This window comes from Pezoporus wallicus, unplaced genomic scaffold, assembly GCF_028554395.1.
Source record: "Pezoporus wallicus isolate ANWC-B61680 ecotype Strahan unplaced genomic scaffold, APGP_CSIRO_Pwel_v1 contig_8057, whole genome shotgun sequence".
In the NCBI taxonomy this organism is placed as follows: domain Eukaryota; kingdom Metazoa; phylum Chordata; class Aves; order Psittaciformes; family Psittacidae; genus Pezoporus; species Pezoporus wallicus.
This window is the reverse complement of record NW_026637044.1, coordinates 967,929-981,091: the sequence shown is the minus strand read 5'-3', so window position 1 is coordinate 981,091 and position 13,163 is coordinate 967,929. Positions and strand designations below refer to the sequence as shown.

Genomic DNA, 13,163 nt, shown 5'->3' with positions numbered 1-13,163 from the left:
CTCAAGACTCAAAGCGGTAGGAACGGAAGACTGTGCCTAAGAAAATGCTCTCCAGATGTCTGCCCCTTAGCTGCTTATTATTTTAGATTTAATGGGACTAAACTGGAGAAGACCAATGGACACCAACAATGGGCACAGGGAAACAATGATGCAACTGGATGGAGGCTGTGTTTGTGCCAACAGATGCACAGCTGGCAAAGGGGTGATCGCTCTTCTACAGCAATCCAGCAACACACCCGTGCTTCAAAACCTCTGTCACCCAAACAGGGAGCAGGCATGCTTCTCCTAAGGCCAAGGGGATTACTCGGGAAAGCCGGCTGTAGCTCACCAAAGCTCGCCACATTTGGCAGGGCTTAAATGCTCTAAGCCAAGACAGCCTGCAGACCATGTTGTCTCACCTAACTCTGCTCTGTAGTTTCCTCAACTTAAGTCATTGATTTGCTGAAGAAATGCCATGCAATCGAATCTGTCCTCTACCAGGCTGGATACCCAATGCTCCACCAGCCAGAGCTGGATCTCCTCTTCCTTGCTTCCCTCCCTCCTTCCCTCTGCAGCTCCCCACACCTTCTGCATGAGCACAAAGCTCCAGCATGATGCCAAGGGAAGGAAGAGAGCAAAAGAAAGGACTAATGCCACGACATCCCTGCTTGAAGGCCAAAAAAACCCACCACAAACAACAGCCTGGCTGCTCACCAGTGCCTATTGTTTTTGCAAACTATTTCTTGCTGTAAGTTGTAACAAACTATAAGCCTCCTAATTAGAGCACATGATGTACATGGGCCAGCAGTGTGCGCCTGCAGCCCAGAAAGCCAAGCGTATCCTGGGCTGCATCAAAGCAGCGTGACCAGCAGGTCGAAGGAGGTGATCCTGCCCCTCTACTCTGCTCTTGTGAGACCTCACTTGGAGTACTGTGTGCAGTTCTGGTGTCCTCAACATAAAAAGGACATGGAACTGTTGGAACAAGTCCAGAGGAGGGCCACGAGGATGATCGGGGCACTGGAGCACCTCCCGTATGAAGACAGGCTGAGAAAGTTGGGGCTGTTCAGCCTGGAGAAGAGAAGGCTGTGTGGAGACCTCATAGCAGCCTTCCAGTATCTGAAGGGGGGCTATAGGGATGCTGGGGAGGGACTCTTCATTGGAGACTGTAGTGATAAGACAAGGGGTAATGGGTTAAAACTTAAACAGGGGAAGTTTAGGTTGGATATAAGAAGAAAATTATTTCCTGTTAGGGTGGTGAGGCACTGGAATGGGTTGCCCAGGGAGGCTGTGAATGCTCCATTCCTAGCAGTGTTCAAGACCAGGTTGGACGAGGCCTTGGGTGATATGATTTAGTGTAAGGTGTCCCTGCCCATGGCAGGGGGGTTGGAATCAGATGATCTTAAGGTCCTTTCCAACCCTAACTATTCTATGATTCTACGATTCTATGTGTGTGCTGGAGCAGGAGCCAGTCACTCCAGGACGGCTTGTCTAGGAAAAGGGACAGGCAAGAGCAGCTTCACAGGGCTATCCTATCAAGATGTATCAGACGTGATTTGTAAAGACCATCTCAGAGGAAGACAAAGGCTCAGTTTGCCTGGGTCACCCAAGCTCTGGTATCTCTATCTCTGTTCAAGCTGATGATTAAGTTCACAGAATGGGAGTTTTCACTGCAAAAAAAGAAGGTCCACCTTGGCCAAAGTTGAGGTAACACTTCAGGCTTGAACTCCCAAATCACTGCTAAATACCTGTGAGGCTACAACTGTCCAACCAAAACCTTTTAAACCCAAAATACTTGGCTCTTTCAAAAGGTTTTTCTGAAATTAAAAAGGTCTCCTCCAACTCACAAGGGCAAGGACTGGGGATCCCCACAACTACACAACTATAACTCCTGCCTGCTGCCTCACCACAAGATGAGGGCATTGTCTGCCCATCCTCTGCCCTCAAGGAGTGGAGGAAGATGCCAAAAACTCAGTTCTATCTGCAGCAGAGCAGTGCCCAAACTACACTAGCACAGTGGAACATTCTGCAGCAGCCAGCACCGCCATGCTGGTTGCGTTCACACAGCATTAGTCAGTTGGCAGAGCATGCAGGTTCTCTATAGGACATATTTCAGATGTGCAATGGGTCATCACAGGAAGCCTACAACTTGGGTAACAGAGCTGCAGGACCCCAAGGCCCTGCTTCAACATAAATGGTGAGGAAACCCCAACAGCCAGACAACCCTGAAACACCAATGCTATTAAAGCACATGCTACACTTGAAGCCAAACTTACTCTCTTGTCCATCAGCCTTAGCTACTGAAATGTCAGACATCAAAAGGATGGTGAGAAAAGTTTACTACGCATTGTAAGCTGACCTTAAAACTTGTTCCTGTGATGCCAGGAGGGTAGAGCACCAGGTCTGTTTGCCATAGTACCATGTGTTGCCTCCATCATGGGTCTGGCTGTACAGATCAGCCCACGGAGCCTTACCTGAGTGCAATCCTCTGGCTGGAGTGAGCTTAGGTGCCTGGAAGAATCACATTGAACCACCACCTGTGTACACCAACCAGCCCTTGCCACTCAGAGTGAGTTTTCAGCATGGGAGAAGATATGCACTGCTTCCTCGGAGGGCAGGAACAGCATGCACAAGCCCAGGCTGAAAACTTACCCCACTGGGGAGTGTGAGTGTGTGCTGTGATGGGTATGTAGCAGTGGCCAACACTCCTCATGGGTAAGGAGTCAGAGTGTATGAGCCCTGTAAGCTGAGGACTTAAAAGTCCTGTGTATAGAGGTATAGAAAAAGATAGCTCACTTAATCCTTTCATGCCAGGAGTTGGGATTTTCCCGGAGCGACGTCCATTGCCGGCAATGGACACACCAAAATAACGTCGGCATCAATGAGTTAACCACCTCTGTCCTCTTTTCACCTATTATATTGCTCATGCATCATCCAGCTTCCCAACCATCTTCCCGTTTCTTCACCGTATGCACGCTATGTCCTCTCCCTTCTTCAGCACGGAGTTGAAAATGGAGTTGAGAAAAGGAGACACATGGTCAGCTCCTTGCTGCCCTGAGAAGCTAGATGGAAATGGTTGAAATTACAAGGGGGTCATCAGCAGGACTGGAGAGGACATAGCTTAAGTTATGAGTTTTCAGACCCTCCCACCCCCCCCATCCAATGCCAGTTATTGCAGATGTTCCACCACTCAAAACAGCTTTTAAAAAGCTTGGAAGTGCTGGAAAAGGCCCCTGGCTTTTATGCCGCTGGGGTGACTGGGTTCTAAAGCATTCCATCTAAAGCAATGCTCTGCCAGCTTAGTCTTTTCTTTTAGACATCAGCCACCTCTAGGCTGGGCTATGGTGGCACCTGGCATCTTAACAGGTGAGAATCGGACAGAAGCAGTTAACTCTTAGTGCCATGACAACGTCTAGGACAGAATGAAGCCCCAGGTCACAGTTTCCCCAAAAATGCTTTGTGTGAGAAAAATGAGTTTTCACAGACCCATGTCATGATTCTGCTTTTTGGGGTTGGATTTGCTGGGATTACTACAAAGCTAAAGCTTGTGAGATACAACCCCACCCCCACAACCAGATATGCGTGCTGCATCAGGTTATTAGCATCCTTTATAAAGACCTGAAGTTAATTAGCAAGTACACAGAGATGTGAATCCACACCTTAAATAGCAACACTGACGAGTTGCGCGACCAAACTCTAGATAGCCAAGGCTGAGCTCCTCCAAGCTCAAAAGAAAACACAAGCCCTGGTGATAAAATGACACCCTAAGATCAAGTTTGGTCTCAGACCACCATTTCGGAGGAGTCACTCATTTGGTGAAGCTTTACACTGGTTTACAACATATTTTCTGTGCTGTTTCAAGTCTAGCCACCACAGCACATCATCCTGGAAGGGAACCAACATAAAACTGAGGCTGGGTAGTCCAGAGCAAAACTATCTGCAAAGCAGTGTAGGACTAAGACTTGACTTAGCTTTCAGTTTACACAATCCCAGGTACTAGCAACTGATGAAAAGGATGCTGTTTCAATTTAACCATAAATTCAACCTGACAGTGTCACTTCAGTAAAGAAAACCATGAGGCCCACACAAATTTTAAGAGTCTACAAATTGAAATCTAGCCAACAATCAGCAAATATCTGATTTTTCTGAAAAATTCAGAGATGAAGGTAAGATTTCTTTTAAGCCTTACGTAACTCTCTAGATATGTTTTTATAAATGCTGATGTTTGTAGCTATGGCTGCTGAACAGTACAAAGCTTGCTGCGGTCTCCATCTGCATATGACGTCGTAGTATGCATAACACCCACCATTTTTATTAGCCTCCTCTAAATAATTACTCATTATCAAATTCGATCGGTAAATCAACTCTTTAGCTACATGCTGCATCATGAAAAGTAAATTTGCTTAAAAACCACTTCCAGTGATTAAAATTGGACAGACACTTGACTAAGAAAAGGGCAAAAGATCCTCCACGACCTTTTCCATCAAACCCACACCATGCCAGAAGCACGGCAATGTCTTTGATTCCTTTGCTGGATCCTCAGCAAAAGAGGATTACAAATAAGTGTAAGTTTTTACACTTATTAAAGTGTAAAAGCAACTTCAAGGTTCCCACCCTTGCTGCTCTCAAATATAAGGAATATAATCCTACAAAAGCAGCAGATGGGCAAGGGGTTTCCAAAGACATAAAGACACCCCAGGAAATGCCTGAACTGTTGAGTATTGAGCTACTGGAACATCATCCTATGGCCCATCAAAAGAGCTGCCAGCTGAAGACTGAGTGGCCAAGTTGGCCACCTATGCTGCACAGGGCCACACACCTGATTCTGGAGGAGAGATGGCGGATTGCAGCCACCGAGCTCTTCTCTTAAAGAGGATATGTGCTTGAGGAAGACCTTGATGGGATCGAAACCATGAGTATCTGCATACTCTAGCAGTCTTTAAAGGCCCAAATAACACCCACAAATCTGAGTATTTACCTGGTCTAAAAACCAACTGCAAACAACATCAGGTTAACCCATACAACTACTATTGAGAGAACATGATATGGCCAGCAGACCAGGATCTGGAGGCTCTATACACTGCAGATGAACAGCAGATGTTAACAGGGCAGGAAATGCTGATGATGTTGTGGTAACTGAAGTAAGGAGTAGATAGGCCATCAATTTGTTTCAACATTGACAGATACTGGGCCACTTCAACCAAAAATGCTTGTGGCATTTCACAGAATGGTTTGGGTTGGAAGAGAATCTCAATTCCTCAGAGCTGCCCTCCCCCTGAACAGCCTAAAAAATAACTTCATGACTAAGGTGTCTTTGTGGCATGCCTAAACTGAATTATCTGCTGTTTTCAGCCTGCAATACACCGATGCCTGGAAATCTACCCAAAGTCATGTACGGGGCAGTTTGCAACAAAAGGAGATACACAGAAAGCACTCAGAGAAGCCCTTCTGCGTAGGAAAGGCAATCTGAGTTATCAACCATTTACCAACAGGACAACTCAATCCCGTTTTTACTGAACTGCAAACAGCTCTGCATTTTCCTTAGCAAGAGCGGAGGTGGTGTAGCTGCAGATAGGTGCCTCTTACCTTGAGCTCCTTCCAGCTGTCAAGCAGCCTGGTAGCCAAATCGCTCACATCCACAATTTTGTCAGTCTGTTCTTGGCTCCTCTCACTCTCAACGTCAGATACGCCTTCCTCTTCGTCTTGAGATGGCGTTTCCATCGTGATGGGCTCTTCCAGCTTTGCACCATTGCTCTCTTTGATCTCTGCTTCAGGTTCAATCTCCAGCTCTGCAGCTTGGGGTTTGCTGCTCTCCACTGGCACATCAATGACAGCTTTGATGTCCTGCTGCTGATGCTCCTCTGACACCTCCATCGGGGCACTCTCCAGCTGGTCCAGGTCCTCTTTGCCCTCCTTCCCTTCCAGCTCACTGGTTGTATCTGAGATGGCACTGTCCATGCTGTTTTCACTTATAATTTTCAGCCTCCGAAATACCAGCTTCTTGGGGGTGTCCGTGTCACCTTCCCCACTCTGCTTGGTGGAAAGATCTGGCGTGTTGAGCGGTGTGTGAGCCCGTGAAGTGTTCTCACTTGAGTAGCCATCCCCTTCGCTGAGCTGTGGGACAGCAGTCTTGGTCTGAGCCCAGCGCTGAATAATGGGAAGCACTTTGCTCTCCTCCAGCATGTTCTTGGTAGGTATAGGCAGGAGCTCTAGTGTCTTCATAATCTAATTGCAAAGAAAAAAATCACATTGTTAGAGCCACCAGAATTTAAAGCCATCTCTAAACTGGAACGATTTCTTTTTCTTAACAAAAAGGTAACTGAAATATCAAAATGATGGCAACAAGGCATGGGTAAGAAATAATGATGCCCCTCCTCAAGGCTAAACTACAGCAGTGAACTGCTGCTGAGAGCAAATAAACCATAAGCATGTGGAAAAGAGTGAGCATTTAGCAATTAAACTAATTTAGCAATCAGTTGCAATTAAACCTATTTCAAAGAGCTCAAGCACTTACTAGTGGCCATACACATTCCTAGGACAATCAATACAACAATGCAGCATTTAGATGTGCTATATGGAACAAAACCTGATCAGAAATGTCAGGATAGATCAGCACTCAGAACAGCTTGACCAAAAAAAAGCCTGCAAACTGGTTGCAAACAAGTGAGAAAAGCTTTTTCTTCACTTAACAGTGGCGCCATATACGGCAGAAGAAGCTGGAGTGTTACCGGTGTTAGTGGAAAGGAGACAGTCTGCTGCTCATGGAGCTAAACCTTAAGCACAAAGAGATATGAACAACTGGGGACCTCCAAACCACAAGACAAGGCGAGCATCTCCGATATTGATGGCACTTCTAGATTATTAAACTGCGCCAAAATATAAGGCTGCCACTAGCAGCCTTAACAATGAAGTTGAAGTGCTTGAATCTATTCCAGGGGAAAACAGAGTCTAACCTTAACCTGACCACGGACTTCTCCAAAGCCAGAAGTCAAAGATGAGCTGGAGACGAGCCACCTTGCAGCTCTGCAATGCCATGGCACCTGTATGTCAGGGAGCAAGGAGGATAGGCACTGTATGTACAAAAATCCAGACTTGAGACTCCCTCAGAGCAACAGTTCCAACATGTATAAAGTAGGATGGATCCTATCTACCCCAAAGAAGAAAATACTGCAGTCCCAAAGAGGAACAGCTACCTTCTAAAAGCAGTTACTGCAACAGATTAAGTCAGCCCCTGTAGACTTGGTCTCAAAATATCTTTCTGCAGACTCAGGAGCAGTGCCTCTCCATACAGCAAGATGGAAGTGATGCACTGCAGCAAGAGGGACGTTCACTCAGTGGCTGTCAAGCACTTCTGCTTTGGCTAGAAGTACTGAAAAGCCACATCGCATGAGCGGGAGAGAAAACTGGAGGCACCTGCCAAATCCACGCCTTGCATACAACATGCATGGACCATCAACAACAACATGCTCTTCACAGCACAATGGAGATGAAGTAAGGGTAGGTCTACTCAAACTCTGTAAGTCAACAAGCTCTAACTTACTGTCAGAGATCCCAAGCCCCACGCACTGAAGTTTTCCAGGTATTAACAGTCAAAACTTTGTCTTAGTAAGGACAGATAAAGACTAGGAGGTGGAACTGGTGGCATTCCACTAGGACATACTGCAGAGCAAACAGATCTGCTGTCCTTCTAACCATCAGCAGCACAGAGAGAAGTACAGAAGCCATCTTACTAGGTCTGATAGTGATCTGGGCTCCAAGAATCTTCAGGTATCCTCATCCCACTCGAAGAGCTGAAAGCTCAGAAAAGCACACATAGGAAACTCTCCATCTTGTGACACCAACAGTGCCCATTTTAATAAGGGATCACCTGAACCGAAGTGGCTCCGAGGACTGAAGCACCTCTGCTATGGAGGCAGGCTGAAGAGAGCTGGGCTTGTTCAGCCTGGAGAAGAGAAAGCTCTGGGGACACCTTACAGGAGCTTCCAGTGCCTAAAGGGGCTGACAAGAAAGCTGGAGAGGGGCTTTCAACGAGGGCAGGTAGGGACAGGACAAAGGGGAATGGCTTTAAACTGACAGAGGGGAGACTGAGATGAGATGTGAGGAAGAAGTTCTCCCCTGTGAGGGTGGTGAGTCCCTGGCACAGGTTGCCCAGAGAAGCTGTGGCTGCCCCATCCCTGGCAGTGTCCAAGGCCAGCTTGGACAGGGCTTGGAGCAACCTGGTCTAGTGGAAGGTGTCCTTGCCCATGGCAAGGCGTCAGAAATGGGTGATCTTTTAAGTCCATTCCAACCCAAACCACTCTAGGATCATTCAAGGATTAAGCCACAGTGTTAAAGAGGAGAAAGGCATGAGTAGGAGACAACTCATCCAGAAATGCAAAGTACCAGCTTAGAGAAAAATCATGCTGGCCTAAGGAAGCTGGGTTGGGAAGGACTACTTCTGAAAACCAAGGAAGTCAGCAGGAGTAGAGGTACCCTGAGCTCTACAGCTCACACAGCTTCTGCTGCCTTGCTCGTGATGTGTGTCTGTGTGTACCTCTCCAAACTGCATAGCAGCCTTCTTGCAGAAGTGTCTTTATTAAGGGAACTTCCAGATGTATTTTTGCATGCAACAGCGAAGCGTGTATAGAAAACAGAAATACACAAGCTCCACTTCAGACTGTCAATACCTCAAATTCCCTGTGTGGTTCAGTACAGAATTAAACAGTAATGGCAATGGTCTTTATTTAAGTTTGTCTCATGTTGCTAACTCAGAACTCTAAGAAAAACCACAGGAGCAAATTATTTCCATATATGTCAAGGATCTCCCTTAAAGCACAAGTTTTAAGGCTGTAGTTCTGAGGATACCAAAGTTTGTTTTCATGAACACCTGGCATATAATACATACATTTTAAAAAAATAATAAAATCACCATGCTTCTGAGTAATTATTAAAGCTGTGAGGGAAAGCTTCAAACCCAAGGGAACTACTGACCTCCAGCTGCAACTTCAGGTTGTTAGCACTGCTTCCTCTTCCATCGCCCAGCTCCGTCATCCAAATCCAGAGGAGAGATAAGCCATGACACTCCAGGAAGGACTTCAGGCAGGACTGCGAGTGCGTATTCTGGATGAGCCACAGTAAGAGAGTCCATGGGAATGGCCAGAGACTTACAGGCAAAACCCGCTTTGATTTCCCCAGACTAACATGGCTAACTGCTCAACTGGGCTTATGTTACCTGTCAAACTCATCACAGAAGCCAGAACTACACACCAGCCAAGACCAGCGCGCATCTAACATCGTTTAAGTGGCCATAACTACTGGGTTAGGAGCAGTAACGCAGACAGCAGAACTGTTACAACAATTACCTAATGGACAGCTCAGACTGGGGAGTAAAACTTAATGATAAGGGATGGCACAGAAACCCAGCTGCGGCTCATCTGCGGTCAGATAGAGGTTAAAATGCAGGGTGATCTTGGAGAGGAGACAACTACAATTTTAAGCTGACAAACTATTCATTTACTCTCTAAGCCCTTACATATAAAGAATTCATTTACTTCTAGAAATGGGCATTTTGCATCACCATCCAGGCCAAGTTCCACCAAACATAAAATGAACAAAAGGTGGAAATCACATGTGATCTATCAAGCAGAACTGCTTGTCTCACACATGGGCTGCTGGCACCTTTCTCCCACTTTCCCTCTCTTCATCCACCAAGAGCTCTAAGGACATAGCTTAAAGAGGATGTAGGTCTCCCCGCTTCAGCTGGATCTTCCTCACCTGGATGAGTTTGAGGCAGGTGAGCTTCTGCTCCAGCGTTTCAATCCGAACCATCAGCCGAGATAAACTGAGAACTTGGTTCTTATCAGAGAGACCCTCTCCATTCTCCAGCAGCGCTTCCAGCTCCCCGTCCACCTACCACGGCCAAAGAGAAACAACTCTCAGGTCATACCAGGCTTGTGCTAACCCTACGTGATGGTAGACACAATCTTCGAGAGCCAAGAGAAGCCTCTCCCGAGCAATTTGCCCATATGGAAAAGAAGCCTGGCTTTAATTTGACTCAGCACGGTTGGGTTTCTTTTATCTGGCCTATTATGGTGGTTTGTTCTGCCGAGCACATATGCCAAAGGCAGGAATCCCTAGACTCCAACATCCATTTTCCCAAAAGAATAGCATGATTTAGATGTATACATCTAATACTGCATAGAGGAAATTCCAGGGGTACACACCAAAATACTTCCAGTGGCAAGTTTATCTTTTCATGTAGGAAAACAGATGTGTACTATGAGATTATCCTTAATTGCCAATAGATTTACTTCTTTAAATACCTAATGGGTATTTATGCTCTTTACAACCAGAGGCACATTCCTCTCCATGCAGACTGAAATATGATCATTCATAATTTACCTTACTCCTCGGTGCCACTAATTAGCATTTTAAGATACCTCATAAAGGGCTTATAAATAACTTTTTGGCTTCCTGACGCTCCAATACAGTAAATAAAAATGAAGCTAGCATTTTTATAGGCAGCTTCTCCCAAAAGAGCAGGTAACAAATCTTATCTGTAGGAACAGTTTTGCATCTCCAAGGACAGAACTACTACACCTTGTAGGAGGCAAAAAGAGCCCACAAAGGACAAACTCCATTAGATTGCATTGCTCAAACTTCTCTGCACAGTTTCCTACATCTACCATGTGAATCCATCCCTGCAATTCAGTATGGGGAGTTAGTTCATAGAACCACTTGGGAAGGATTACACGCATGAAAAGCTATAAAAAGACTAGAAAACCAGTCTGGATTTAAGTTACATATTTCATTCACATCCATCTGCAAACACAACTATAACTGAAGCCAGCACAAATGCGACACATGTTCATACAAGTTTCTCCTGGAAGCTGCCTTGCCCCTAGGCCACAGCAGTTAAGAGGTTCAAATTTCACATCCCAGCGTGGAGATGGCAAACATCTGTGCCCTCTCAGCTGTCAAATTTCAGGTAACATCCTGAAAAGTGAAGTTGGCATTGCCTGCCTTTCACCAACATTCAGAAATCATGCAATACAAACCAGATTTTTCAAACCAGGTAGAATTCTGTATGCTTTTTAGTAGCCCACAGTACTGATGACCAGATACTGTACCTGGGAAAGTCCCTCTCTAGTGGGACTTGCTGCTAAGTAACCCAGAGAAAGAAACAGATTTAACTAAAGCTCCAAGAAAACACAAGTACTGAGGGCACCTGTGATACAGTGATACAAACACATCTATGGAAAAGACAGAGCCTTAACACCATCATGAGTCACCAATCACAGAAGATGACTGCAGAGGTGAGCTGAAGACTCTCATACAGAAAATGAAGCCCGGAGTCAGCCCTTTGTAGCTGCTGCTCTTAGACATGAATAAGAACATGCATAGGAGGGAGACTCAGACTCACCGAGTCCTTCTTGCGGGAGCGCTCCTTTTTCATCTTCCCTCCAGCAGCTCGGATGCTGACCCTGTTCTCTCCTCCCAGGTAACCCCGGCAGTTGGCTGAGCCACAGAAACATTTCTGAGCTTCTTTGCTATAGGTGGGCATAAGCAACAGAGCAGTTTAATAACACATCAACCCCATCCACAGCAAGTTATTTTCCCTTACTCTTCAGTGCATCCTCAGAAGAAAGTGACAGCAACTTCCCTGCATGGCAAGGCTTTTGAGGCCACAGAAAACTCAAACTAAGTCTTTATTTCTTACATAGCTATGGTGACCCCGGATTGTCTCAGCTGGAAACCAAAGTCTGCTTTACTTCTAGGCTCTTTATAGGTCAAGAACCATGAATCAGAAACAAAAAGTTGGGGCTCTTGGGTCTGCCAACTTCTTACCACACACTGAAATCAATACATTATTTTTCCTAAAGAATATGTAATCAGGATTATACATCCATTAGGAAAAAGGCTTGCAATTTATACTCAACACAGAATAAAGATTCTCAGAAGTAGTTAAGATTCAGTAGTGAGATTCAGGCAATAGATATGCTCCCCATATACAGCCATGAGAGCAGAAGACATAAATTATATTACCTTCAGGCAGTATTTCTACAAAGCCTCTGTATTTTCTACTTGACACACCATAAATTTTAAACTACATACCACAGTTGCTTGGGAGAATGGTTGTTTTGGAGGTTTTTTTGGTAAGGGGGGTTGTGGGTTATGGGGCGGGGGGTTTATGTGCATAATCCACTGGAGGAACATGGCTTTGCAGCAGTAAGAACCAGGGAAGAAAACTGCAGGACCTTCTACAAAGCAGAACCTGAGCTCAGGAAGGACACCCAGAAGATCAGAGCTGGAAAATTCCATTGAGACAAGACTAAGCTCACTGAACTCAAATACACACGGTATCAGAGTGGGCCAATATAGCAAAATGATTCTCCATCAGAGAGACCCTAACAGGGCCACAATACTAAACCCGGCTTTGAGCAACCTGGTCTAGTGCAAGGTGTCCATGCCCATGGCCAGGGCGGATGAAACTGGAGAAGCTTTAAGGTCTCTTCCAACCCAAAACATTCAATGATTCTCTGATATTCCAATGTGCCTGAAAATTAAAGAGGCCTTGCTGCAAGAGCAACCAGAAAGACTAAGTTTGCCTTCCTTCCTGAAAGTTTGCACTAGGAAAAGTCCATGACAGCATTTGACGCTTTAGCACAAGTAATTTAAAAATACAATTAAAAATTAGTTTCTGATTCTCCTCCTTACAGAAAGGGCCACAGTGTTGCAGGAGACAGGATCCAGAAGGAAAAGGAAGAGACGCTTCTTAAACAACTATATTCAGTAAGAAGCCTAGAGATTATAAAATGGATTTACAATTAATCTCATAGTTACAGGTTGCTTCAAGCTGATCAGATGCTGTTTTGTGCTCACTAAAGAGAGTGAAATACTTCACCATACACCTGGACAAGCAGTAATATGGAAATACTCAGCTCAGGTTTAGAGAAGGGAGCCAAAGCCCACACTGGAGCTTGCACACCTGCACCTCTGGAGTCAGTCAGGAAGAGAGGATGCCCTATCTATTGGGGTTTTACAGCTCTGCAAGTATTTGCAAAGTCATAAAACAGGGGTGGGCGGGGAAGAAGAGGCATTATTTAAGATCACTGCAAAGTCTGGAGCTTGGATAATAAATAATTAGACAAGGGAAAGCAACAGTCAAGATAATTATCTGGGAAATTTCCACTGGGGAGAGATGGTAG

The 13,163-nt window shown here is 45.5% G+C and overlaps 1 protein-coding gene across 2 annotated transcripts in view; it reads right to left on the bottom strand.

Annotated features, from left to right (window-relative positions):
- Positions 1-13,163, bottom strand: part of SETD2 (SET domain containing 2, histone lysine methyltransferase) — a 64,845-nt gene that overhangs the window by 18,174 nt on the left and 33,508 nt on the right. For both annotated transcript variants that reach the window (XM_057402860.1, XM_057402861.1), the window contains exons 9-12: positions 11,378-11,504; positions 9,730-9,864; positions 8,947-9,075; positions 5,563-6,201 (exon numbers count right to left, since the gene is read on the bottom strand). In XM_057402860.1, the coding sequence (XP_057258843.1) occupies positions 5,563-6,201; positions 8,947-9,075; positions 9,730-9,864; positions 11,378-11,504 (1,030 nt within the window). The remainder of the gene's footprint in view (positions 1-5,562; positions 6,202-8,946; positions 9,076-9,729; positions 9,865-11,377; positions 11,505-13,163) is intronic.